General features: G+C 37.2%; 4 protein-coding genes across 8 annotated transcripts; all 4 read right to left on the bottom strand.

Annotated features, from left to right (window-relative positions):
- Positions 1 to 12,022: 12,022 nt before the first annotated feature.
- Positions 12,023 to 14,219, bottom strand: LOC116916870 (adenosine deaminase-like protein). Its single transcript, XM_032922175.2, has 8 exons — positions 13,939 to 14,219; positions 13,498 to 13,646; positions 13,258 to 13,443; positions 12,952 to 13,181; positions 12,742 to 12,891; positions 12,524 to 12,624; positions 12,336 to 12,419; positions 12,023 to 12,273 (listed from the first exon to the last, which is right to left on the bottom strand). Exons 1-8 carry the CDS (start codon positions 13,987 to 13,989, stop codon positions 12,130 to 12,132), a joined length of 1,095 nt encoding a protein of 364 aa, XP_032778066.2. The 5' UTR covers positions 13,990 to 14,219; the 3' UTR covers positions 12,023 to 12,129.
- A 251-nt stretch (positions 14,220 to 14,470) lies between these two features.
- Positions 14,471 to 16,300, bottom strand: LOC116916869 (serine hydrolase-like protein). Of its 3 annotated transcripts, none has more exons than XM_032922173.2 (3): positions 15,950 to 16,300; positions 15,660 to 15,852; positions 14,471 to 15,578 (listed from the first exon to the last, which is right to left on the bottom strand). In XM_032922173.2, the coding sequence occupies exons 1-3, from the start codon at positions 15,998 to 16,000 to the stop codon at positions 14,716 to 14,718; spliced, it is 1,107 nt and encodes a 368-aa protein (XP_032778064.1). In that variant the 5' UTR covers positions 16,001 to 16,300; the 3' UTR covers positions 14,471 to 14,715. The 3 variants fall into 3 exon arrangements, with proteins under 3 accessions (XP_032778064.1, XP_032778065.1, XP_032778063.1); XM_032922174.2 differs by having other exon boundaries at positions 15,660 to 15,876; positions 15,950 to 16,200; XM_032922172.2 differs by having other exon boundaries at positions 15,660 to 15,858; positions 15,950 to 16,189.
- A 132-nt stretch (positions 16,301 to 16,432) lies between these two features.
- LOC116934011 (probable serine hydrolase) lies at positions 16,433 to 17,996 on the bottom strand. The gene is made up of 3 exons (XM_032941649.2): positions 17,626 to 17,996; positions 17,359 to 17,540; positions 16,433 to 17,291 (listed from the first exon to the last, which is right to left on the bottom strand). The coding sequence occupies exons 1-3, from the start codon at positions 17,801 to 17,803 to the stop codon at positions 16,644 to 16,646; spliced, it is 1,008 nt and encodes a 335-aa protein (XP_032797540.2). The 5' UTR covers positions 17,804 to 17,996; the 3' UTR covers positions 16,433 to 16,643.
- A 272-nt stretch (positions 17,997 to 18,268) lies between these two features.
- On the bottom strand, positions 18,269 to 24,579 carry LOC116916860 (period circadian protein). Of its 3 annotated transcripts, none has more exons than XM_045169665.1 (15): positions 23,799 to 24,579; positions 23,665 to 23,715; positions 22,846 to 23,210; positions 22,338 to 22,786; positions 22,142 to 22,272; positions 21,854 to 22,076; positions 21,463 to 21,783; positions 20,938 to 21,402; positions 20,486 to 20,872; positions 20,112 to 20,415; positions 19,842 to 20,047; positions 19,678 to 19,780; positions 19,283 to 19,616; positions 19,049 to 19,219; positions 18,269 to 18,981 (listed from the first exon to the last, which is right to left on the bottom strand). In XM_045169665.1, the coding sequence occupies exons 3-15, from the start codon at positions 23,163 to 23,165 to the stop codon at positions 18,529 to 18,531; spliced, it is 3,867 nt and encodes a 1,288-aa protein (XP_045025600.1). In that variant the 5' UTR covers positions 23,166 to 23,210; positions 23,665 to 23,715; positions 23,799 to 24,579; the 3' UTR covers positions 18,269 to 18,528. The 3 variants fall into 3 exon arrangements, with proteins under 3 accessions (XP_045025600.1, XP_045025599.1, XP_045025598.1); XM_045169664.1 differs by having other exon boundaries at positions 23,665 to 23,807; positions 24,411 to 24,579; XM_045169663.1 differs by lacking the exon at positions 23,665 to 23,715 and having other exon boundaries at positions 24,411 to 24,579.
- Between the last annotated feature and the right edge of the window lie 1,662 nt (positions 24,580 to 26,241).

Here is a 26,241-nt window from a genome sequence, read left to right as displayed (position 1 = left end):
TGGGTCACCATTTGTTACGTAGTTGTAGAAATCCTACATGCCCATCTAGTGACAGAAAATTAGAGTACCACCCGTATGAAGACCGAACCTTACTTAAACATTCTCATTAAATTTTGAATCCAAATCCCGTACTTTAGTAGCAATTTTTAGATTTTAAAAGAAAAAAGAAGAGGTTTATTTAATTGAGCAAATTCCACCCCCCGCCCAATCCTCTTGCATTCGTGGTTATGGTATTGTAGTAAGATAAGATATAAGAGTTATTCATTACATTTACACGGTTTACTACCGGACAATACTGTTTCATTTTTACTATCATTACTAGTTTTCATTTTTTTTTTCTCAACTGTCGTGCCAGTACCTTCTGGTAGTAAGCTGGGTAATAAATAACTCTTAAAATATTAATTTCCCGATAGGGATTCTATCAAAACTCGCATTTCCCAACCCCCTGATACAGGCACCCCTACCCTTCTACAACGACCGGTGGATCGACCGACACTTTTTCTGAGACTTTACCCCAGAGATGGCGCTGATGGCGCGGCGATTTCAGGGGTGTCCGCACTAATCTTTCGTTCGTTTTTTTTTTTAGATGCTGTGCCGCTGAGATTGGTCTCCATTTGTAGAGGAAATAACTCAACAGCTCCCGGTTGAGTCCCCGTTTTTATCGGCTGAACGACGAAGGAGTGTGGAGCAGTTTAGTCAGCAAACTCGAGTCGATTTCAGGGTCTCGTACGTATCCTTTATACGTTTTCTTATTTTAGATGCTGCGTCGCAAAACTTGACGTCGTGTTGTAGAGGAGATAACGCGGAGATTAACGAAGGGGTCCTGTCAATTATCGGCTCAACAATAAAGGAATGCGGAGCAATCTAAGAGCGACTCGACATTTCTGGAGATTTTTTTTCAGAGAGATGGCGCGTCGGTCATGAAGATAGGGAAAAATCAGGCCGTGAAGTTATTTTTCAAGGCGAGGCTTTGTGCGTCGCCCGGCAACGGACAGGTTATTTAACAGGCCGTGTGAGCTCCATTGTTTCGATCATGGTCGTCTACATAAAAAGGGGCAACTACGGAACGCCGTTTGATCCACTTTTTTCTAGGGGCCCTCACTCCGTTCAGGAAGTTCCCGATAGGGTACGGCATGGTCGCCAATTCGCCATAATATCTCGGAAACCGTTTGCTAAAAAAGGCAAAACAGACTCCGTATACATGTCCTATGAGGCGTGCGCTGATCTGGTTAAAAACCATAAATGAAGTTGGTGCGCTAACAAAACTGTTTTCGTTAATTTTTTAAACGGCTAGTCTAAAGAGAAAACCAATGACTAAATTGAAATCAGCGTTCAATTTCGATTATGTCGTCTGATTTTTGGAGAATTTCAAGAGATGTCATTTTTGGCCGATTTTGGCAAAAGTGGAAAGGCTATACCCTTCCCACTTTTTCATTTTTGGCCAAATTTCAAATTTGGCTTAAAATACATGATTTAGATTCAGAATTGAATGAAAATCACGGAAATCAGGTTTATTTTTCTATTGGTCTTATAGTTTTTCATTTACATTTTAAAAACCATAAATGAAGTTGGTGCGCTAACAGAACTGTTTTCGTTAATTTTTTAAACGGCTAGTCTAAAGAGAAAACTAATGACTAAATTGAAATCAGCGTTCAATTTCGATTATGTCGTCTGATTTTTGGAGAATTTCAAGAGATGTCATTTTTGGCCGATTTTGACAAAAGTGGAAAGGCTATACCCTTCCCACTTTTTCATTTTTGGCCAAATTACAAATTTGGCTTAAAATACATGATTTAGATTCAAAATTGAATGAAAATCACGGAAATCAGGTTTATTTTTCTATTGGTGTAATAGTTTTTCATTTACATGTTAAAAACCATAAAGGAAGTTGGTGCGCTAACAGAACTGTTTTCGTTAATTTTTTAAACGGCTAGTCTAAAGAGAAAACCAATGACTAAATCGAAATCGGCGTTCAATGTCGATTATACCGTCTGATTTTTGGAGAATTTCAAGAGATGTCATTTTTGGCCGATTTTGGCAAAAGTGGAAAGGCTATACCCTTCCCACTTTTTCATTTTTGGCCAAATTTCAAATTTGGCTTAAAATACATGATTTAGATTCAGAATTGAATGAAAATCACGGAAATCAGGTTTATTTTTCTATTGGTCTTATAGTTTTTCATTTACATTTTAAAAACCATAAATGAAGTTGGTGCGCTAACAGAACTGTTTTCGTTAATTTTTTAAACGGCTAGTCTAAAGAGAAAACCAATGACTAAATTGAAATCAGCGTTCAATTTCGATTATGTCGTCTGATTTTTGGAGAATTTCAAGAGATGTCATTTTTGGCCGATTTTGACAAAAGTGGAAAGGCTATACCCTTCCCACTTTTTCATTTTTGGCCAAATTTCTGATTCATTTTTGGCCAAACATGATTTAGATTCAGAATTGAATGGAAATAACGGAAATCAGGTTTATTTTTCTATTGGTGTTATAGTTTTTCATTTACATGTTGAAAACCATAAATGAAGTTGGTGCGCTAACAGAACTGTTTTCGTTAATTTTTTAAACGGCTAGTCTAAAGAGAAAAACAATGACTAAATCGAAATCAGAGTTTAATTTCGATTATTCCGTCTGATTTTTGGAGAGTTCCAAGAGATGTCATTTTTGGCCGATTTTGACAAAAGTGGAAAGGCTATACCCTTCCCACTTTTTCATTTTTGGCCAAATTTCAAATTTGGCTTAAAATACATGATTTAGATTCAGAATTGAATGAAACTCACGGAAATCAGGTTTATTTTTCTATTGGTCTTATAGTTTTTCATTTACATGTTAAAAACCATAAAGGAAGTTGGTGCGCTAACAGAACTGTTTTCGTTAATTTTTTAAACGGCTAGTCTAAAGAGAAAACCAATGACTAAATCGAAATCGGCGTTCAATGTCGATTATACCATCTGATTTTTGGAGAATTTCAAGAGATGTCATTTTTGGCCGATTTTGGCAAAAGTGGAAAGGCTATACCCTTCCCACTTTTTCATTTTTGGCCAAATTTCAAATTTGGCTTAAAATACAAGATTTAGATTCAGAATTGAATGAAAATCACGGAAATCAGGTTTATTTTTCTATTGGTGTTATAGTTTTCATTTACATGTTAAAAACCATAAAGGAAGTTGGTGCGCTAACAGAACTGTTTTCGTTAATTTTTTAAACGGCTAGTCTAAAGAGAAAACCAATGACTAAATCGAAATCGGCGTTCAATTTCGATTATGTCGTCTGATTTTTGGAGAATTTCAAGAGATGTCATTTTTGGCCGATTTTTTGGAAAAAAGTGGAAAGTTCCCTTCCCACTTTTTCATTTTTGGCCAAATTTCAAATTTGGCTTAAAATACATGATTTAGATTCAGAATTGAATGAAAATCACGGAAATCAGGTTTATTTTTTTTTTTGGTTTTAATGTTTTTCTTTTACTTTTAAAAACCATAAATGAAGTTGGTGCGCTAACAGTTTCGTTAATTTTTTAAACGGCTAGTCTAAAGAGAAAACCAATGACTAAATTGAAATCAGCGTTCAATTTCGATTATGTCGTCTGATTTTTGGAGAATTTCAAGAGATGTCATTTTTGGCCGATTTTGACAAAAGTGGAAAGGCTATACCCTTCCCACTTTTTCATTTTTGGCCAAATTTCAAATTTGGCTTAAAATACATGATTTAGATTCAGAATTGAATGAAAATCACGGAAATCAGGTTTATTTTTCTATTGGTCTTATAGTTTTTCATTTACATTTTAAAAACCATAAATGAAGTTGGTGCGCTAACAGAACTGTTTTCGTTAATTTTTTAAACGGCTAGTCCAAAGAGAAAACCAATGACTAAATTGAAATCAGCGTTCAATTTCGATTATGTCGTCTGATTTTTGGAGAATTTCAAGAGATGTCATTTTTGGCCGATTTTGACAAAAGTGGAAAGGCTATACCCTTCCCACTTTTTCATTTTTGGCCAAATTTCAAATTTGGCTTAAAATACATGATTTAGATTCAGAATTGAATGAAAATCACGGAAATCAGGTTTATTTTTCTATTGGTCTTATAGTTTTTCATTTACATTTTAAAAACCATAAATGAAGTTGGTGCGCTAACAGAACTGTTTTCGTTAATTTTTTAAACGGCTAGTCTAAAGAGAAAACCAATGACTAAATTGAAATCAGCGTTCAATTTCGATTATGTCGGAGATTTTTGGAGAATTTCAAGAGATGTCATTTTTGGCCGATTTTGACAAAAGTGGAAAGGCTATACCCTTCCCACTTTTTCATTTTTGGCCAAATTTCAAATTTGCTTAAAATACATGATTTAGATTCAGAATTGAATGAAAATCACGGAAATCAGGTTTATTTTTCTATTGGTCTTATAGTTTTTCATTTACATTTTAAAAACCATAAATGAAGTTGGTGCGCTAACAGAACTGTTTTCGTTAATTTTTTAAACGGCTAGTCTAAAGAGAAAACCAATGACTAAATTGAAATCGGCGTTCAATTTCGATTATGTCGTCTGATTTTTGGAGAATTTCAAGAGATGTCATTTTTGGCCGATTTTGACAAAAGTGGAAAGGCTATACCCTTCCCACTTTTTCATTTTTGGCCAAATTTCAAATTTGGCTTAAAATACATGATTTAGATTCAGAATTGAATGAAAATCACGGAAATCAGGTTTATTTTTCTATTGGTCTTATAGTTTTTCATTTACATTTTAAAAACCATAAATGAAGTTGGTGCGCTAACAGAACTGTTTTCGTTAATTTTTTAAACGGCTAGTCTAAAGAGAAAACCAATGACTAAATTGAAATCAGCGTTCAATTTCGATTATGTCGTCTGATTTTTGGAGAATTTCAAGAGATGTCATTTTTGGCCGATTTTGACAAAAGTGGAAAGGCTATACCCTTCCCACTTTTTCATTTTTGGCCAAATTTCAAATTTGTTGCTTAAAATACATGATTTAGATTCAGAATTGAATGAAAATCACGGAAATCAGGTTTATTTTTCTATTGGTCTTATAGTTTTTCATTTACATTTTAAAAACCATAAATGAAGTTGGTGCGCTAACAGAACTGTTTTCGTTAATTTTTTAAACGGCTAGTCTAAAGAGAAAACCAATGACTAAATCGAAATCGGCGTTCAATTTCGATTATGCCGTCTGATTTTTGGAGAATTTCAAGAGATGTCATTTTTGGCCGATTTTGACAAAAGTGGAAAGGCTATACCCTTCCCACTTTTTCATTTTTGGCCAAATTTCAAATTTGGCTTAAAATACATGATTTAGATTCGGAATTGAATGAAAATCACGGAAATCAGGTTTATTTTTCTATTGGTCTTATAGTTTTTCATTTACATTTTAAAAACCATAAATGAAGTTGGTGCGCTAACAGAACTGTTTTCGTTAATTTTTTAAACGGCTAGTCTAAAGAGAAAACCAATGACTAAATCGAAATCGGCGTTCAATTTCGATTATGCCGTCTGATTTTTGGAGAATTTCAAGAGATGTCATTTTTGGCCGATTTTGACAAAAGTGGAAAGGCTATACCCTTCCCACTTTTTCATTTTTGGCCAAATTTCAAATTTGGCTTAAAATACATGATTTAGATTCAGAATTGAATGAAAATCACGGAAATCAGGTTTATTTTTCTATTGGTCTTATAGTTTTTCATTTACATTTTAAAAACCATAAATGAAGTTGGTGCGCTAACAGAACTGTTTTCGTTAATTTTTTAAACGGCTAGTCTAAAGAGAAAACCAATGACTAAATCGAAATCGGCGTTCAATTTCGATTATGTCGTCTGATTTTTGGAGAATTTCAAGAGATGTCATTTTTGGCCGATTTTGACAAAAGTGGAAAGGCTATACCCTTCCCACTTTTTCATTTTTGGCCAAATTTCAAATTTGGCTTAAAATACATGATTTAGATTCAGAATTGAATGAAAATCACGGAAATCAGGTTTATTTTTCTATTGGTCTTATAGTTTTTCATTTACATTTTAAAAACCATAAATGAAGTTGGTGCGCTAACAGTTTCGTTAATTTTTTAAACGGCTAGTCTAAAGAGAAAACCAATGACTAAATTGAAATCAGCGTTCAATTTCGATTATGTCGTCTGATTTTTGGAGAATTTCAAGAGATGTCATTTTTGGCCGATTTTGACAAAAGTGGAAAGGCTATACCCTTCCCACTTTTTCATTTTTGGCCAAATTTCAAATTTGGCTTAAAATACATGATTTAGATTCAGAATTGAATGAAAATCACGGAAATCAGGTTTATTTTTCTATTGGTCTTATAGTTTTTCATTTACATTTTAAAAACCATAAATGAAGTTGGTGCGCTAACAGAACTGTTTTCGTTAATTTTTTAAACGGCTAGTCCAAAGAGAAAACCAATGACTAAATTGAAATCAGCGTTCAATTTCGATTATGTCGTCTGATTTTTGGAGAATTTCAAGAGATGTCATTTTTGGCCGATTTTGACAAAAGTGGAAAGGCTATACCCTTCCCACTTTTTCATTTTTGGCCAAATTTCAAATTTGGCTTAAAATACATGATTTAGATTCAGAATTGAATGAAAATCACGGAAATCAGGTTTATTTTTCTATTGGTCTTATAGTTTTTCATTTACATTTTAAAAACCATAAATGAAGTTGGTGCGCTAACAGAACTGTTTTCGTTAATTTTTTAAACGGCTAGTCTAAAGAGAAAACCAATGACTTAATCGAAATCGGCGTTCAATTTCGATTATGTCGTCTGATTTTTGGAGAATTTCAAGAGATGTCATTTTTGGCCGATTTTGACAAAAGTGGAAAGGCTATACCCTTCCCACTTTTTCATTTTTGGCCAAATTTCAAATTTGGCTTAAAATACATGATTTAGATTCAGAATTGAATGAAAATCACGGAAATCATGTTTATTTTTCTATTGGTCTTATAGTTTTTCATTTACATGTTAAAAACCATAAAAAATTAACGAAAACAGTTCTGTTAGCGCACCAACTTCATTTATGGTTTTTAACCAGATCAGCGCACGCCTCATAGGACATGTAGACGGAGTCTGTTTTGCCGGAAGAGCAAACGGTTTCCGAGATATTATGGCGAATTGGCGACCAGGCCGTACCCTATCGGGAACTTCCTGAACGGAGTGAGGGCCCCTAGTTTTGAATCAAAATCATATTTTTTTATATGAATTTCCCGATAGGGATTCTATCAAAACTCGCATTTCCCAACCCCCTGATACAGGCACCCCTACCCTTCTACAACGACCGGTGGATCGACCGACACTTTTTCTGAGACTTAACCCTAGAGATGGCGCTGATGGCGCGGCGATTTCAGGGTGTTGACACTAATCTTTCGTTCGTTTTCTTATTTTAGATGCTGTGCCGCTGAGATTTGTCTCCTTTTGTAGATGAAATAACGCAGCAGCTCCCGGTCGAGTCCCCGTTTTTATCGGCTGAATAGAAAAAGGAGTGCGGAGCAGTTTAGTCGGCCCATTCGAGTGGATTTCAGGGTCTCGTACTTATCTTTTATACGTTTTCTTATTTTATATGCTGTGTCGCAAAACTTGACGTCATGTTGTAGAGGAGATAACGCGTAGATTAACAAAGGGGTCATGTCAATTATCGGCTCAACGATAAAGGAACGCGGAGCAATCTAAGAGCGACTCGAAGTTTTGGGAGATTTTTTTTCAGAGAGATGGCGCGTCGGTCATGAAGATAGGGAAAAATCAGGCCGCGAAGTTGTTTTCAAGGCGGGGCTTTGTGCGTCGCCTGGCAACGGACTCGTTTTTCCACAGGCCGTGTGAGGTTGTCAACATGGTTTCACTACATATGTATTAAGGATTTAAGGTCACACTTATTGCACCTCACACAGCGTTGCCAAACTATATCAATTTTTTTATTTATTATTTTTTGTTCCCTATTTTTTTTAGTCTGCTTCGAGTCGCGACTTTCCTTATTGCTCTAGAACGAGCAATATGTTTTCTTTTCGTTAACATTAACATTAGGCAACTAAAAAAAATATTACTTTTAATATTTAATATTCAGGATTAAATTTTTTTATTTTTTACAGGTTCGATGAACTCCAAGCATTTTTTCTCTCACCCTTTTCTGCGACAGGTACAAAACAGATTTTCTGTTTCGACAGTCTCGTGAGATCTCGTGGCACGACTTTGAATGGATGGAAATGGAGTCATGCATGCCAAATTTTATTTCCCTAACTTGTAAAATGATGAAACACCACACGAAAAATGAGTTCCGTCTCCCTTTTTACTACCCAAAAACCACTTCCGTGTTTAACACAGAGCTTACGGGGAAACGGCTTTAGCGAAAATCACTGCCGTTAGTTATCTTTAATCCCCTCCTCTTCCGTTTTTGTCTTATATTAAAGAGCTAATTCTCTTCTACAAACCCAGTAAAAGATTTTTGGAAGGGGGAATTAGTTTTAAAGTTATTAGATTTTATATACAGCCCATATTTCCTGAAATTTTCTATATATTGGTCTTATAGTTTTTCATTTACATGTTAAAAACCATAAATGAAGTTGGTGCGCTAACAGAACTGTTTTCGTTAATTTTTTTAACGGCTAGTCTAAAGAGAAAACCAATGACTAAATCGAAATCAGCGTTCAATTTTGATTACTCCGTCTGATTTCTGGAGAATTTCAAGAGATGTCATTTTTGGCCGATTTTGACAAAAGTGGAAAGGCTTTTTCATTTCCCTTCCAACTTTTTCATTTTTGGCAAAATTTCAAATTTGGCTTAAAACACATGATTTAGATTCAGAATTGAATGAAAATCACGGAAATCAGGTTTATTTTTCTATTGGTCTTATAGTTTTTCATTTACATGTTAAAAACCATAAATGAAGTTGGTGCGCTAACAGAACTGTTTTCGTTAATTTTTTAAACGGCTAGTCTAAAGAGAAAACCAATGACTAAATCGAAATCAGCGTTCAATTTCGATTATACCGTCTGATTTTTGGAGAATTTCAAGAGATGTCATTTTTGGCCGATTTTGACAAAAGTGGAAAGGCTTTTCCCTTCCCACTTTTTCATTTTTGGCCAAATTTCAAATTTGACTTAAAATACATGATTTAGATTCAGAATTGAATGAAAATCACGGGAATCAGGTTTATTTTTCAATTGGTCTTATAGTTTTTCATTTAGATGTTAAAAACCATAAATGAAGTTGGTGCGCTAACAGTTTCGTTAATATTTTAAACGGCTAGTCTAAAGAGAAAACCAATGACTAAATCGAAATCAGCGTTCAATTTCGATTATACCGTCTGATTTCTGGAGAATTTCAAGAGATGTCATTTTTGGCCGATTTTGACAAAAGTGGAAAGGCTATACCCTTCCCACTTTTTCATTTTTGACCAAATTTCAAATTTTGCTTAAAATACATGTTTTAGATTCAGAATTGAATGAAAATCACGGAAATCAGGTTTATTTTCCTATTGGTCTTATAGTTTTTCATTTACATGTTAAAAACCATAAATGAAGTTGGTGCGCTAACAGTTTCGTTAATTTTTTTAACGGCTAGTCTAAAGAGAAAACCAATAACTAAATCGAAATCAGCGTTCAATTTCGATTATACCGTCTGATTTTTGGAGAATTTCAAGAGATGTCATTTTTGGCCGATTTTGACAAAAGTGGAAAGGCTATACCCTTCCCTCTTTTTCATTTTTGACCAAATTTCAAATTTGGCTTAAAATACATGATTTAGATTCAGAATTGAATGAAAATCACGGAAATCAGGTTTATTTTTCTATTGGTCTTATAGTTTTTCATTAAGATGTTAAAAACCATAAATGAAGTTGTTGTGCTAACAGTTTCGTTAATTTATTAAACGGCTAGTCTAAAGATAAAACCAATGACTAAATCGAAATCAGCGTTCAATTTCGATTATACCGTCTGATTTCTGGAGAATTTCAAGAGATGTCATTTTTGGCCGATTTTGATCCCACTTTTTCATTTTTGACCAAATTTCAAATTTGGCTTAAAATACATGATTTAGATTCAGAATTGAATGAAAATCACGGAAATCAGGTTTATTTTTCTATTGGTCTTATAGTTTTTCATTTAGATGTTAAAAACCATAAATAAAGTTGGTGCGCTAACAGTTTCGTTAATTTTTTAAACGGCTAGTCTAAAGAGAAAACCAATGACTAAATCGAAATCAGCGTTCAATTTCGATTATACCGTCTGATTTCTGGAGAATTTCAAGAGATGTCATTTTTGGCCGATTTTGACAAAAGTGGAAAGGCTATACCCTTCCCACTTTTTCATTTTTGACCAAATTTCAAATTTGGCTTAAAATACATGATTTAGATTCAGAATTGAATGAAAATCACGGAAATCAGGTTTATTTTTCTATTGGTCTTATACTTTTTCATTTACATGTTAAAAACCATAAATGAAGTTGGTGCGCTAACAGTTTCGTTAATTTTTTTAACGGCTAGTCTAAAGAGAAAACCAATGACTAAATCGAAATCAGCGTTCAATTTCGATTATACCGTCTGATTTTTGGAGAATTTCAAGAGATGTCATTTTTGGCCGATTTTGACAAAAGTGGAAAGGCTTTTCCCTTCCCACTTTTTCATTTTTGGCCAAATTTCAAATTTGACTTAAAATACATGATTTAGATTCAGAATTGAATGAAAATCACGGGAATCAGGTTTATTTTTCTATTGGTCTTATACTTTTTCATTTACATGTTAAAAACCATAAATGAAGTTGGTGCGCTAACAGTTTCGTTAATTTTTTTAACGGCTAGTCTAAAGAGAAAACCAATGACTAAATCGAAATCAGCGTTCAATTTCGATTACTCAGTCTGATTTTTGGAGAATTTCAAGAGATGTCATTTTTGGCCGATTTTGACAAAAGTGGAAAGGCTTTTTCATTTCCCTTCCAACTTTTTCATTTTTGGCAAAATTTCAAATTTGGCTTAAAACACATGATTTAGATTCAGAATTGAATGAAAATCACGGAAATCAGGTTTATTTTTCTATTGGTCTTATAGTTTTTCATTTACATGTTAAAAACCATAAATGAAGTTGGTGCGCTAACAGAACTGTTTTCGTTAATTTTTTAAACGGCTAGTCTAAAGATAAAACCAATGACTAAATCGAAATCAGCGTTCAATTTCGATTATACCGTCTGATTTCTGGAGAATTTCAAGAGATGTCATTTTTGGCCGATTTTGACAAAAGTGGAAAGGCTATATCCTTCCCACTTTTTCATTTTTTACCAAATTTCAAATTTGGCTTAAAATACATGTTTTAGATTCAGAATTGAATGAAAATCACGGAAATCAGGTTTATTTTTCTATTGGTCTTATAGTTTATGGTTTTAAATTTATGGTTTTTAACATGTAAATGAAAAACTATAAGACCAATAGAAGAATAAACCTGATTTCGGTGGTTTTCATTCAATTTTGAATCTAAATCATGTACTTTAAGCAAAATTTGAAATTATGCCAATTATTAAAAAGTGGGAAGTATCAGTTCTGTTAGCGCACCAACTTGATTTATGGTTTTTAACATTTAAATAAAAAACTATAAGACCAATAGAAAAATAAACCTGATTTCCGTGATTGTCATTCAATTCTGAATCTAAATCATGTATTTTAAGCCAAATTTGAAGCCTTTCCACTTTTTTGCACTAGATCCCTGTGGACTCCTCGGGGAAATAGGCGTGACTTTCACTGTTGACTGTCAAATTAAATCGGCATAAAAAATTAATTATCGATCGGCAAATAAATATTTAATAGCGTTCTCCTTCTTTAGGTGCTAGGTCTATTCAAATCCATCCTTTGATTGTTCACTTTGACTGATAAATGGCACTGCAAGTTATCATGTAACTTAATAAAATGGTTAACTAGAGAACTAGAGATGTGGGTATGAGAAAGTGGGTCAAATCTCAAATGGCGTTCCGTAGTAACTCTACTGTAACACATTTGTTGTTATGGTCGATTATGGTGAACTGGTAAAAACATAGTTTGATTTTATGTACATATTTTGTTTTATTTTTGTTTTTTTGTTTCTCGGAAAGGAAAAATCATGTTTATTTCACAATCAAATAACACTGTTTGCAACCTAGGCGTATTACGTTACATTTTTTCCCTTCTCTGCATTGCTCATCAAACCTGTATTGTTTTGCTCCCATTCTTCCCACACCTTGCTCAAATATATCTTTTCGGTTTCGGTAGCAAACGTATAATCGAGCGATCTCAAGGAGAAACTCCAAATCTGTTAAATTCAATTAAAACTAGGAAAAAAAATCAGACAAGAGAATCAGTGTTTACAATTACCAAAGAAAGCGGCAAATTAAAGGTACGCATTACGATCAGATATTCTTGGCTTAGGCTGGTTGAGAAAACCCCCTTATCATCCGTCTGAAATAATGGAGTAAAAGCAAAAATTTAAAAGGCATAGCTTATTTTAAGTCGAACAGTATTGGAGCAGTAACAGTCCTAGCGCTAGCATTGGAATTACTTACGCAAATCGAAAAAGGAATACCGTGATCAAAGAAAATCTTCCAATGATGATCTTTGAAGCTAGGTACGGTTTGGCACACTTTGTTTGAAGTCAAGCACAATTCTGAGAACCAAAAAAAAAAACATATCGTTACAAGATTTGGCAAATGTGATACTTTAACTTTTTTTCATTAAAATTTTTTTATATTAAACACAGTAATGTAAACTACAAAATACACACCAACGGGGATATTGGTCTCCTTCAGAAGATGGATTAAGTGTGAGCTACCAGTTAGTGATGGGGAAATAAATGTTCCATGTCCTATTCGATCAGGCTTCAGTCGCAAAATAGCTTCGGCTTCTGCGTCATTCCTAACTTCGGCAGTGTGCACTATAGGTAAAGGAAACTATGGCGACCTTTTTTGGGTTTCTTTTTCGGTGTATATGTTACCAGTAAGCTTTAACCCAGCGTCCTTAATTTTAAAAAGCAGTGGGAAATAATCTGTAATATCGGAGTCAGCCATGTTTCCAGAAACATCCAATCCGACGACTACATCGTTACGAGTATGTCCGAGCGAAATAGTTAAGTCTACAATTTTCTTTGCTGTATCAAATCCCTTGCTTCGGTCAATAGATAGCAATAGTTTAACAAGGATGGGAACATTTTCTTTGCGGCAGTCACTTTCAGAAGTACGGGAAAATATATTCATTAAAGGTAAAAAGGAACTTTTGCCACAAGACTTTTTTTCACACTTACTCAATTGCTCTAATTACAGCGTTTACGTAGGTTTCAAACGATCCGTCAATTGCACGCGGGGTAGTTCGCAATTCCAAGTACAAAACGTTTTCCTCGGAAAATTCTTTTATCACATCAACCGTAGCTATGTAAATGCTTTGTTCGCTGTCAGTCAACTGGTGGATTACTTTGAAAACCTGAAAGCATCTTTACAATTGATCTTAGCATAGATTTGTGTACCTATCCAAATGTCTAACTTACTCATCTAGTGTTTTGTTGTGATCTTCACTCAATGTTGCAAACATTGTCTGAAGCTGGAATACATCTTCACATTGATGTGACGTTTTAAGATCCATTAACTTTTTTATGGTAGTTTGACTCAGTGAGCCATTCAAATGGGCATGTAATTCCTACATACATTTATAAATATGTAAAAGCTGTAGTCTTCAAAGTGCTTTCCATTTTCAAATAGTAATTGTATGTTAATTAGAGTTTGCTAAATGAAAATCCTTTAATAGCTTTCGTTGCTTGCTTGGCAAAGGAATTCGAGAAAGGATGACACTTACATTCAGTCTGCTTTGTCATACATAATTTTGTGATCAAGCTCTTTCTTTATCTACATCACAGTTTTTAAAAAACTGAAGGAGCTAACTACACTTAGTCGAATCTACTCCATTAGCGATTTAATTATTTTTAACTTACAGCTTTTGGCATGGAAAAGATGATCTGGGGATCGTCCATTTTGTCGTCCATAAATTATTTAACTCCTTTACTTGTGCCTGATAGTTCAGTGGATTAATATATCTTCAGTTTGCACTACAGGTAGCTAAAAACACAACTGCTTAGCAAACTGCTTAGCAAACCGCTTGTAATAACAAGCAATGCGTAGCTAAGTTTATGGCCATGTTTGAACTTTTACCATTTCTTTATGATATCTCACGAAAATAAATTAACAAATCGATAAAAAAATGTAAATATTACGGGTCTGCCATCTGTCGTGATGAATGTAAGATTTCATGTCACAAAATAAATCCATATAAAAATAAAGACTGCAGCCGTTTTTGTTCTTCTTATGATTATTTTTCAAATCTATTTTTCCTTTTATGTTCTAGTTTATTATTTTTAATTTTTTAATATATTTGTTACTTGTATTTTTGTTTTAATAGCCGTAGGGAATCATTTTTACGCTGGAAAGTTCGAACGCATGTAAGTAAATGAAATTAATGAAACGGAATTTGAAACTCATAATTCACCTTTTTATTTCAATCGATATGGGGTTTCGATTTTTATTTACCAGGTTAAGTTGAGATCTCAACTTCCCTATTACGGCTGGACTAAAGTGGATTTTGCTATAACTACTAGGTGTTTTGTTTATCTTCTTTTAATTATTATTTTTTTTTTCTTCTTGTGGGATCTACTTCCATGCTGCTGATTATCGTTTTTAATGTTAAATAACTTCCGGTCAACGGAAACAGTAATTTACGATTGCACAGAAGTATGTGGATTACTACTGGGTGCATTTAAAAAATCGGAAATAATGGATGCAACACGATTTGGATTGGTTAGATGAACATGGTGCGTCCCGTCTACTTCCACAAAAAAAACGTTTTTGGCTTTAGTTTTGAGATTTTCAACGTGTTCCATGAAATTATCGCGGCTTTCAAAATCTGGTCCCTGTGCAAACTTGATAATCAAAACATTGGCCGTAACTTCCCTTGCCATAGCCAATTGATCTTCTTTAGGCGTTAACGTTAACGGAGCAGCCATCAATCGTCTGTCTCTCCGAAATACGTAGCCCCCATCAACTTGTTTAAGACCGCGCTTGAATAGCAGCTCACACGCGTTTCTGTTGAGCGATCCGAATGATCCACTTATGCTTTTTTCAATAGCAACTTCGTAAGTGAAAGGTTTTTCTGGGCCTGCGACAATGGCAGCTTCGTATTTAAGCAATTTTCCGACTGTTTTTCTTAATCTTAAACCAACCGTTTCTGGTCTGGTCACCTCTGCTCTAGCTAAATCAAGACAGACAAGAGTATCTACTTTTTCTGGAAAAACTCCAGCATAGAGCATAGACATAGCAGCCCCCATTGAGTGCCCTATTAGTGAAAATTTTTTCCATTTGAGGAGGCCAGCTAGTCTCTCAATTGCAACAAGGCAGTCAAAAAAGTTGTAGGCAATATCAGGAGGATAGTGGTCACTTAGTCCATGGCCGGCTGTGTCAACAGCAACTATCCGTAAACTTTTTGGCAGTAAAGGTATCAAAGTATCGAAGGTACCAGCATTATCCAACCATCCATGCAAGGCAAATACTGGTCTTCCATCAGGTGGCCCCCAAGTTTTAGCTGTTTAAATATGCAACAGTATAGTTTTATGATTAGCTCATTCTACAGAAATGCTCAATCCTCACTATATGTTTGGCCTACCAGCTACTTTTCCCCATGTCATTTGGAATTCAATATCCATCGGAAAGTCATGTAAAGATGATGTTGTTGCTTCTGTGGGATAAACATTTACAGCTGGAGACAGTTTTTGTGGAATGATATGCTGTAATCGGAAAAGCAATTTTTTTGGATCCTCTGCCATCTGAAAAGTGGTTGTATTTTCTTTGTGAAAATCCTGAAACTGGCAATCAAGACATTACTAGTTTTTTTTTATAAAATAGGCTATCTTTGTTCTTTTTCTAATTCAATTAATTTGTTATGAAAAAACTCACTGTTAATGATTGATGGTTTTTATGAAATAAGAGGGCAATGTTTAGTTGCATGAAAAAGAAAATGAAAAGCTAGTATGTTTACTGTCCATATCTAAAAAACTCAACAAACAAAAACAGAAAACAGCATCAAAGTCTAATCATAGAGAACAGTTATCAATCTCATTCTCCATGGCCTAATCACGAAAAAGCTTCTGCTGTCACGAAAGGTTGCCATGCCAACATCACCACCCCTACATCTGCCACATGTAACCTGTACTGCTGTACAGTACTACTTTCAGATATTAGATTCACAGGTTACAGGTGAGGTGACATTATCGCAGGACCAAAAGTCTCTCAGAAAATATGCAACGTCCATGTCAGATACTTGTATGTTAAATACAAAATACTTTGTATCTTGCAGGATTATCGAGTAGAAGTTTAATTATTTTGAGTGGTCTATTTTATCGATATGATTCTCTCAGTGGCTCTGGTAATACCATTCCATTAATTTTCTAGATTATATTCTTCCATCACGTAGTACAGTCCATTATTAGTGCTTGAAAACTTTAAGTCGCATTATACTAATGTTCAGGCAAGTAGTATGTATAAGTTTACAAACCTTAAACGAAATATGTGCAGCCACGGAAATAGTATTGAATCCTTTTACCAAAGGTGAAACATTAAAGACTGATACAATTTTCGTGGAATTATCTTTTTAGGAATTTAAAAAATCGGTAATAATTGGGGCGACTCGCTCTGGATTTGTTAGGTGGGTGTGATGCTTGCCTTCGACGGTAACATATTGAACACGTTTACAGTTAGTTTTCAATGCTTCGACGTGTTCTAGGGAATTTTCAGCAGTTTCAAAATCAGGTCCATCAGTGAACTTTATAATCAGGACATCAGCAGTGACTTTACGGGCAAGGACGAGCTGATCCTCTTTCGGAGCAAACGATAACGGGGCAGCTAGCAGTCGCCGATCACGACGAAAAACGTAACCTCCATCAACTTTTTTCAGACCCCGCTTGAATAGAATATTGCAGGCTTTCCGGTCAAGTGAGCCAAACGTTCCACCAATGCATTTTTCTATGGCTTCTTCATAACTGAAAGGCTTCTCCGGTCCAGCTATTATTTCAGCCTCATACTTGAGCAACTTCCCCACTGTTTTTCGAAATCTCACATCTATGGTTTCTGGACGGGTGGTTTCCAATCGTACGATGTCTATTGAAATCAGCTTGTCCACCTTTTCGGGAAACACGCTGGCGTAAATCATGGACATAGTAGCTCCTAAACTGTGACAAAGGAACGAAAATTTGGTCCATTTTAAGTAGCTGGCGAATCGTTCAATAGCGAGGAAGCAGTCCTAAAGAATTTTATCGCGATTAAAACAGTATATAATATTTGTTCTTAAATTAATTATAGCTTCATACAAGATAATTGTAGGCAATATCCGGCGGAAAGTGATCGCTAAGTCCATGCCCGGGCATTTCGACAGCGATTATGCGCAGGTCTTTGGGCAGTAAAGGTATCAAGGCATCAAAGGTACCAGCGTTGTCCAACCAACCATGGATTGCAAATACCGGACGTCCATCGGGTGGGCCCCAGATTCTGGCTAGAAAATGTCGGATTCTTAATAGATTATTATAAACATTTCATTGAAGTAATAACAGCTATGGATCATAAGAACCCATTTGTACCTGCCACTTTTCCCCAAGTCATTTGAAATTCAACATCCTCAGGAGCATCAGATGTCTGGGGCACCACAATCTCATGTTTGTTGTTGTAAAAACTTGATGTGCCTAAACTGCGCGGAATGATGTGCTGCAGTCGGTACAAGAGTTTTTGCTGTTCCTTCGTTACCGAGATGTCCGTCATTTAAATTTCTTTTCTGTTCTGTGTTCTGTTTGACGGAAATCAAATTGATGTATGTCGTTTTTTGAAACTAACTATGATTTGTCTTTTTTCTCTTCTACAAAGACATCAGAAAGTAAATGACGAGTCACAAAACAACAAACCGACCCCTTCTTCAAAGGGTATAGAAAGTTACTGTGATAGAAACTTACTTGGCTGTGGACTTGTTTTTGTTCTTTCTTGCTATCTGCCTGAGGGCAGTCTAAAGTTCTTTACACTGGTTTTTTTTTTTTTTTCATAGCGGGGAGGAAAAATTGATTAAACAACCGCGAAGGGAATATGTAAGCAGCTGATTGTCTAGACTGATATCCGGTCGAAATTACGCTGGATTTCTGTATGTCAGTAAATAAAAAATTTATAAATAATAGACTACAATAAAAATTATCGCTTTATTGGACATTAACAAATTCACCATTTCAAATTGCACGATTAAGCGTAAATTCTCTGTATTGATACATTTCGCCGTGGAGTACAGAGGAAATAAAAACCACAAGTTCTATCATAACACTGTAAAAAACGATTTGATGCGTGTAGGTATTTATGCCAATAACATAATGCCGGCCTTAAGATAATGCAGTTATCAAATACTCGAGGAACTTTTGAACTGCGACGCTTTTGAATCAATTATAACGAGTCCATATAACATTGGAGGGTAAAAACAAACAGCCGCATTCACATAGTCGAATTTGTCATCCATCTGTTGACGACGATTCAGGGTGGGGAAATGGAGCATTCTCTTCATAGAGCATGGTCCGTCTGAATTCGTTACTTCGTCGACGTAGCTCACGTCTTCTGTGATTTGTTTCGTCTGTGTCTCTTGACGAGAAGCTGTTTTCACTATCTTCGAGCGTCAAATCAATGCCGTTACGCTGCTCGGCTTCCATTTCTGTATAGAGTTGCATCAGCTGATGATTAAGCATGACCGGCTGTTGGAGTACCCGTAACCTCTCACGATCCGCCTCTAAGACATCTGTTGAATTCCGGCCGGGAACCTGATATTGGTAGACGAGTTCATTTGAAACTGAAACAGCTTCCATCCATGGAGGGATTCTCTTGCACGCTAGTCGTTGTTGGCTTATTGGACCCTGATTTTGGCCTTGACTCGAACCATACTGTTCTGCTCCCTGTTGTCTGCAACCAGACTATCGAACGAAAGAGAAGGTAATCGTTAACATTTTGTAATTTTTTAAATATAAAAATCTGTCTCACCGGTTCCCTAAACGAGTTTAATTGTTGGCGGTACGCTCCCATTGAAGAACTCTGCTCACTAGCATTGACAGACCCATCCTCCCGGTAGCTTGGGCCAGCTCCGGAGTTATCTCCATGTGCGGCGGATAAGTGGTAAGGTTGCGGTTGACGGTGAAGGTTCTCATTTTGGTACTATAGGAACGATAAATTATTGTTATTTACATTTGTACAAGCGACATGGCTTATTGACGTTACGTTGTGATGAAGAATGGGTCGATGACGTGAAGCCGATTGAGGCTGCGCCATGGAAGGTGATGCGGACATCATCATGCCCAAATTGGGTTGAAATAACATTGGAGGGACCATAACGGGTTGGTAGATGACACCATGAGGGTAAGCAGCATAAGGCTGAAGAGAAAAAGCTGGACCGAGAGATTGGTGGTGATGTTGAGTTTGAACCATGTAGGGCGACGCTCCCATCGTCATGTTATTGCTGGGTCGTATAGCAGCGTTTGTTGTCCCTGCGGAAGTCGCTAGGTAAAACGCTGGAAGCGAATTGGTAACTTCCCCTCGACTTGTCATCGGAATGCTACGAAAACAATCGAAAATCAATACTAGTTCGTAGCAGAGGGAGTGGCTTTAGTCCTCACCTGAAGAGAGCAGACTGTTGATTGGGTGCCGTGGCACTTACGGAAAACGGTGGAAGTAGATTTGACGGAATTAGGGAAGGACTTGTTAACGATGCCCAGTCATCTAAAATGGGAAACGGAGATAAGCATCCAAGCAAAATGAATAAAGAATGATTTAAACTAACTGAATGGGCCGGAGGCTGCTCCTGTCAACTGGCTCTGATAGCAATGAGGTGTTGCGCAGAACGTATCCATATGCGGGTGCTTGTGTCTTCCGCCAGTACCGCCTTCCTCCCAAGAGGCAGCCTGGCCGCGTTTAACACCGTGTACATCTCTCCTGCTAGGTACCTTTCCAGATCTATGGCCAGGTGTACTACGATTTCGAAGATCCCTGAATACCGATATCGACAATTTTTAACTTTGCCCTGTAAATTATATTGTGACGAATTTTGTACCTATGCTGTTGCATAAACTCTTTTTCCATTTCTTCGTTGTGTCTTGCCATTGCTTCTTTGGTTAAAGGTAAGCCCTTGAATCCCGGCTCGTAGGGCATACCGTTCTGGCTGTCGGTGCTGCGACTGTGGCTAATGCTGTTGCTATTGGAACTGCTCAGCTTTTGACTGTCAGTGCTAGGCAACGTCCCCGAGAAAGTGTCATCGGTACCAAGACAACCACCTTCTTCCTCTGAGCTCATGTTTGGGGTTTGATTTTTCCCTGGTTTAGAATCGGCCGATCCTGATCCAATGCTTTCTCCGGAGCCTAAAAAATTTAAGAAAATCATGTCAATATTGTTATGAAAACCAGGAATAATTCGAAAAGGCTTATATACCATCTGAAGGCATCATTTTGGGCTGGCTCTGAAAGTATCGTTCTAGATTTTGATTGTAGTTTAGCAGAGAATAAGATAGGGGAGTGTCGGCGCTGTTGGAATCGAATGCTGAACCCCCGTGGGTGGAGATATCACCCATAACTACGGAAGCGTCCCCTAGCAGCGACCCCTCTTCAGCTGGACTATGCAACTGCGCTTTACATCTTGCGTACGTACTGCTGGAACACGAATTGCCGCAGGAATTGCTGCCCCTTGCTTTGGCCACTTCGTCTATCAACGAACCCATTAACGTGGCCAGGTTTTTCCTACGACGTGTTGCCGTCTCCAGTAACGCAGTATCCACTCTATTGTTTGATGTACGTGTACTCTGAGGAGGCTTGGCCGAACCTGTTGGGGAAAAAAGAGTAGCAATTACGATTAATTCTTTGTTTGCATGCCATTAGTCAAATTACCAGTTAAAATTGTGCAGATTTCGGCGTGAAGTTTCTTGGTGTTTTCCGCTGCCGCAGGATCCGCATCGACGAAGGGGACTGTTCCTTCCGGTGGACTAGCAAACACATCAGGATTGGATGGCCCTTTAAGTACTCGATGGTGACCGGCCACAAATTCTAGTTTTTTAGTCCACGGGTTGACGAAACAAGTCCAATCCGTTTGCAAAAGGACGTAGCAACCGTTAAATGCTCGGAAGTTGTAGGGTTTAGATCGGAGTGATTTTCCTTGGCGACCGATAACCGAATCGTAAATCTTCTTTAATTCTGGCAGATCGTTAGGGTGGTAAAAATCCAGGGCTGAAGTACCCAGAAGATCTTGAGGTAGATGTCCCAAGTAGGGCACTGAACTCATGTCCACCTCACTGAATAAACAGCTCGCCGAATGGCGTAAGCCAAACTCTCCTGTTGAATTCTTCTCATCTGGATCTAGACAACCAAAAATGTTAGCAACTTTGTTGTCTTGTAAAAACTTGCCAAATAAAATACTTTTGTAAGCTGTTGATATTGGAACTGCGTAAGCCAGTAAATAGTAGTCTGCTGAGTCTTTATCATCTTCTTCGGGATCCTTAGAAATTGAGCCATCAGCAGATGCATCCGTTTCCTTTTGGCAACTTTCAACGGACTCACGAGGTAGCTGAATTTTCTCCAAGTTCAAAACAATCTTAAAAGGCAAGTAAGAGGTCTTTTTGTCGACAATGCCAAAGCCAGATGTGCGTAAACCGCGGTACATTCGAAGTCGACAGCATAGCATATTTGGCGGTGACGATGAGCTACCGATCATGCTACAGCGTGGAAACAGTCCTTCATCTGTTGAATTCAGAAGTTAAACAAGAAGCCCTTTGCAAAACATTGTTGTTTTTTTCTAATTCTCTTTTACCTGAACTGAACGAATAACCTGACGAAGAATCATCTTTGTCCAGACTGGCCAATAGTTTTGAAGTAATTTGGTTGGTGAAGGCTAGCCGGTCTTTAGGATGGATAAAATCCAGAAGTGAACGACCGCACCACATCTCAACCGGATAACCGAGCTTCTCCGTTAGGGAAGGTGTGACATACACTACGATGCCATCCTGTAAGCTGATGGCTGCAATAAAAGCATCCTGCAGAAAAATAAAATAAGAACACTGTGCATTTAAAATTTTGTAAAACGGCTAAATTGACTTACTTTTGATTTAACGGTTGGAACTTCCTCTAAATGGGCAAACGTTTTCTTCAAACTCGTTTCCAACGGATCGATGATGGACCTCCAGGACGATGATGTGGCGTCTTCTTTTCCACATTTTGAGGTGAGCGATTCTGTTCAAGTTGAACTTAGTGTTATTATTGCAATGATTTAGGAGGAAAAATGGAAAACTATTCACCTTTGTTTGGACCTAATCCGGTGCCTTTGAGACAGTCAAGCGCTCTACTTAGAGCGGCAGCTTGAACTGCTCTCGATTCGGTAAAACCTCGAATTCCATTAGCTGACCTGCTCGTCTTTAGTCGTGGATTACGGCTATTTGTTACTATAACTCCAGGATTGACGTTTATAGATGTCCCATTGCCAGCTGAGAATCCGACTGCATCAGCTGAACATGGGCTATTCGTCGCTGACAGATTTCCTCCTTCAACGGTAAAAACATTGGCCATAGCCAACGACGTGGCCGAGATGACAGCTGCTGCTGAAGCCGCTCCTTTGTTGGATCCAGCTGATGCCGGACGATCCACCCCAAGACCCGGAGACTGCACTGGTGGCACGGATATCTTGTTTGACTTGCGTTTCTTGGGGTCTTTCTCCTTACGCAATTTTGGCTGTTGCTGGGCTCCGGCACTATAAAAAAATATGGTCATGAATATGTTGACAAAATCGATCAGTTTCTAGTATTTTACTTGTTGGACGAGTTGGAGCTGATCTGGGATTTACTGCTACGACTCCCGCTACCACTACCACTTCTCTGTGATTGGCTGTTCGATATGGAACCACCGTAGGCAGAATCGGAAGTAGCAGATATATTACAGTTTGACGTTCCTTTTAATGAGGATACGTGGGAATGTTGGAAAGAATCAGATTCAGCATGGGATGAAGGACCACCTCCAGTCGAGTGCGAGATGCAACCCGACGAACCGGCCGCCGATCCTGTAGAATCCATTCGCGAAGAACCGCTCGATGGTCCTGAAGATGATTTGCTACTGCCATCATTCTCCGACATGTTTCGACAGACTATAGCTGTCAGTGCTCCTTCCGATGAAAGACTCTGCAAGACACCAAGAAAGAAACAGAGATTTTATTATTTTAGCTTCTTTATTTTTGGTGAGGTCCACTGTTCATTAATTGTTCAAAAATCAGCAACAAAGATTCGAAAGTTAACTACATCACGTAATCTAGCAGCACCGTAAGTTTTATCAAGGACTAAATGTAGAACTTTTTCGATAGGTAACTCTCGAGAAACAATGTTTTCGTAGGAAGCCTTTTGAATGCTAGGAAAAAATCGAAGCACCGATTTTTTCCCCCTACATATTTGAGAATCTACCATTTCATTTTGAAAATGTTATGAGCAAAGAGTCCTATACGGTAAACACTTGATTCAAACATGTGTAAAACGATAAAAACCAAAGGCAAACAAGAAGTTTTTCCCACAGTTTTGTAAAAAAAAAAAAAAAAAATGTAAGCAATCTATGGCTTAAAGGGGGTGGTCACCATTTTCTTACCTGCTATCGCCGGACCCAAGGTAAACTAAAAGCGTATTGTGCTGCGAATACCTTCTCTTGCACGAAAATTATAGTGTTTTTTGGCATTATCTTGACAGGGTGGCAGGCACATTCTCTGAAATTCTTAATATTACCTGAGAAATCTACAGTGAAGTAATACAACCATGGGAAACGATCAAAATGGAGGTAACGCCTCTTTTTGTTAAAATTATATGAAGGAATGAAAGGGTGATGGGTGGCGTGGGTAAACGGGTGGGTGCTTACGTGATGCGTATGACATCACTCATTCGAGTTTGTTTTATTTGGAATACAAAGAAGAAGGAAAAACTAAAACTTGTTTGGCTGTCATATGCATAGATTCGGCGACAAAATGACAAAGCTTTCTGCTGTCAAAACGCCCAACAGTCGTATATGTAACATTCGAAAAATCATGTAGATCTGGTTAAATTGATTGCAAAACAACAATAGAATTTATTGTCACAAACCAAAGATTGCTTCTTTTTTTTTGTCGTAATTATATTGAATCAGGGAGCTTTTTCCTGTAAAATGTTTTATTAGAAGGAATAATGCGTAAAAGGCAATTTGGGCTCTGGATGAATTCTCAAACAAAGGTGTTATGCGCGACTAGCTCGAGATGGCGACTGCAGATGAACGTCAAGAACAGCCACGTACTCACAGCCTCACACGTAAATAAATCAATAAACGGGAGCAGTGACGAGTCAAAGGCTTCAGAAGTCATAACTCACCGTTGAATGTTGGAAACTCAGTTTCTTTTCACATGGATTTGGAATTGAAATTCACAACAGCGAAAATTCAGTAAAGAAGCAAATGTTTTTCAGACGTATTTTTTTCTTGTAGATTTGGAAGCTAAGGTTTGATTTATCTGATGATAGCGTGAAACACACAGGTCAACACACCAAGTACGACTGAAATGGAACTAGAACTGGCGTTGGGTCCATGGTGAATACGTCGTAGCCCGATCACGTTGCATGGGGCCATCTCACGTGGCCCAGCTGTTCTCTTCCCTCCTTTTTTGGCAAAGCCCTGCCCCTTTTTTCATTTATTTTTTTTCTCTCTCTCTTTTTTTTTTCTTTCTGAGAGACTATTACGACATGCACGCGCCGACTCGGTAGTAGGTTTCCCTCCCCGAACAGTTGAGACTGAACAACTGCTGCATTGTAGCCGGTATATTTTGCTTTCTCTTGCCTGTTGGCACTAGAGGGCTCACGTTTGATAACACGTGAGCTTCTAGAAGGATGGGCGGGTTGACCGTGTGTTCCACGGTCATTTTCCAACGTGTATCAGTATATGTATTTCTTGTCTTGTGCCGGTTTTCCTTCGACTGTCAAAATCCAAACCAATACTTGTCTCGTAACCAACTAAACAACCGGCTTTTTCGTTACCTCGTCTAGCTATTTTTTACTGTTAGCGCCTGTACTTCTTACCTATAAATAAGTGTTTGTCTTCAAATTTGTATTAATATTAACATTTACTATTTTATTTTTATACTGTCATGTTTTTTAACGGTTGGAAAATTAAAGATGAAACACAACTGGTAAGCCCGCAAGCGACAACAATGGACGTGGATGAATAGCTAGAAAAGGCTTCGCTATCATGGCAGACGCTTTGCTTGACAGGCGGTTTTTACTTTTTAGGCAATGTATATAGAAGGAGATTCCCACGTGAGACTAACAAGATTAATCCACTCCCGTCTTTTTTTTTAGAGCGTGACTCTTATTATTGTTGCTCTTTACGACTTGGACGTTTTTCGATCAAGAACCTAAGATGGGGGAATAAGGTCCCTTTGTATTTATTTTCTTTGCAATTTTTTCTTCTTCTTTAAATACAACGTGTCCTTTAAACAAAGACAATGAAAAGCACGTGTAAATCTTTAATGCCGAATTCGTTCGTTAGGAGAAATTCTAGTATCATCGAGGACATCATGGGCGTCAACGTGCCCTTGCCCGGATTAATTCAAAATGCTCAAACCTTCTTTGGAGACACGAAATGAAAGCAGTCCAAAATGTTGAGTACAGCACAAAGAAATCTATTTGCAATAAAAGCAAAAGAGAGAATCGAAACTTTTAGAAAATGGGATAACTCATAATATTTCAGTTAGCTAAATTCTCTTTTGTTTTGAATTATTTACAAGCCGACTGCCTTCAACATTTTCTGCTATCATGGAAAATCAATGATTGACGGGAAAATATTAAAAGGTTTACAAAAAATTGCGATCCAATACACTAAACCTGGGCTTGGCTGAAACACGTGAGGTCCAATAGAGCTTGGATTCATGGGTGAAGGTTTTGGCCTTGTTTGTCACGTTGTCTTGCAGTGTGTGGTGTCAACGTGGTTTGGGTTGGCAGACTTCGAAAATGCGACCTTCCTTACCTGCGTAGTTCTCTTGTACTTAATTATGCATGCGTAGTTTATGACTCCCTTTTGAGAAACGTGTGTAAGATGACAGCGGAAAATAAGATGCACACATAAATCTTTCCGTTTTAATTCGCGAATAAAGCATTCCAAACGCAACATTTCCGGTTTAATCCGACCACTAAAAAGAAAGGTTTAATTTCA

Source organism: Daphnia magna, linkage group LG2, assembly GCF_020631705.1.
Source record: "Daphnia magna isolate NIES linkage group LG2, ASM2063170v1.1, whole genome shotgun sequence".
NCBI lineage: Eukaryota > Metazoa > Arthropoda > Branchiopoda > Diplostraca > Daphniidae > Daphnia > Daphnia magna.
This window is presented reverse-complemented; position numbering and strand designations above follow the sequence as displayed.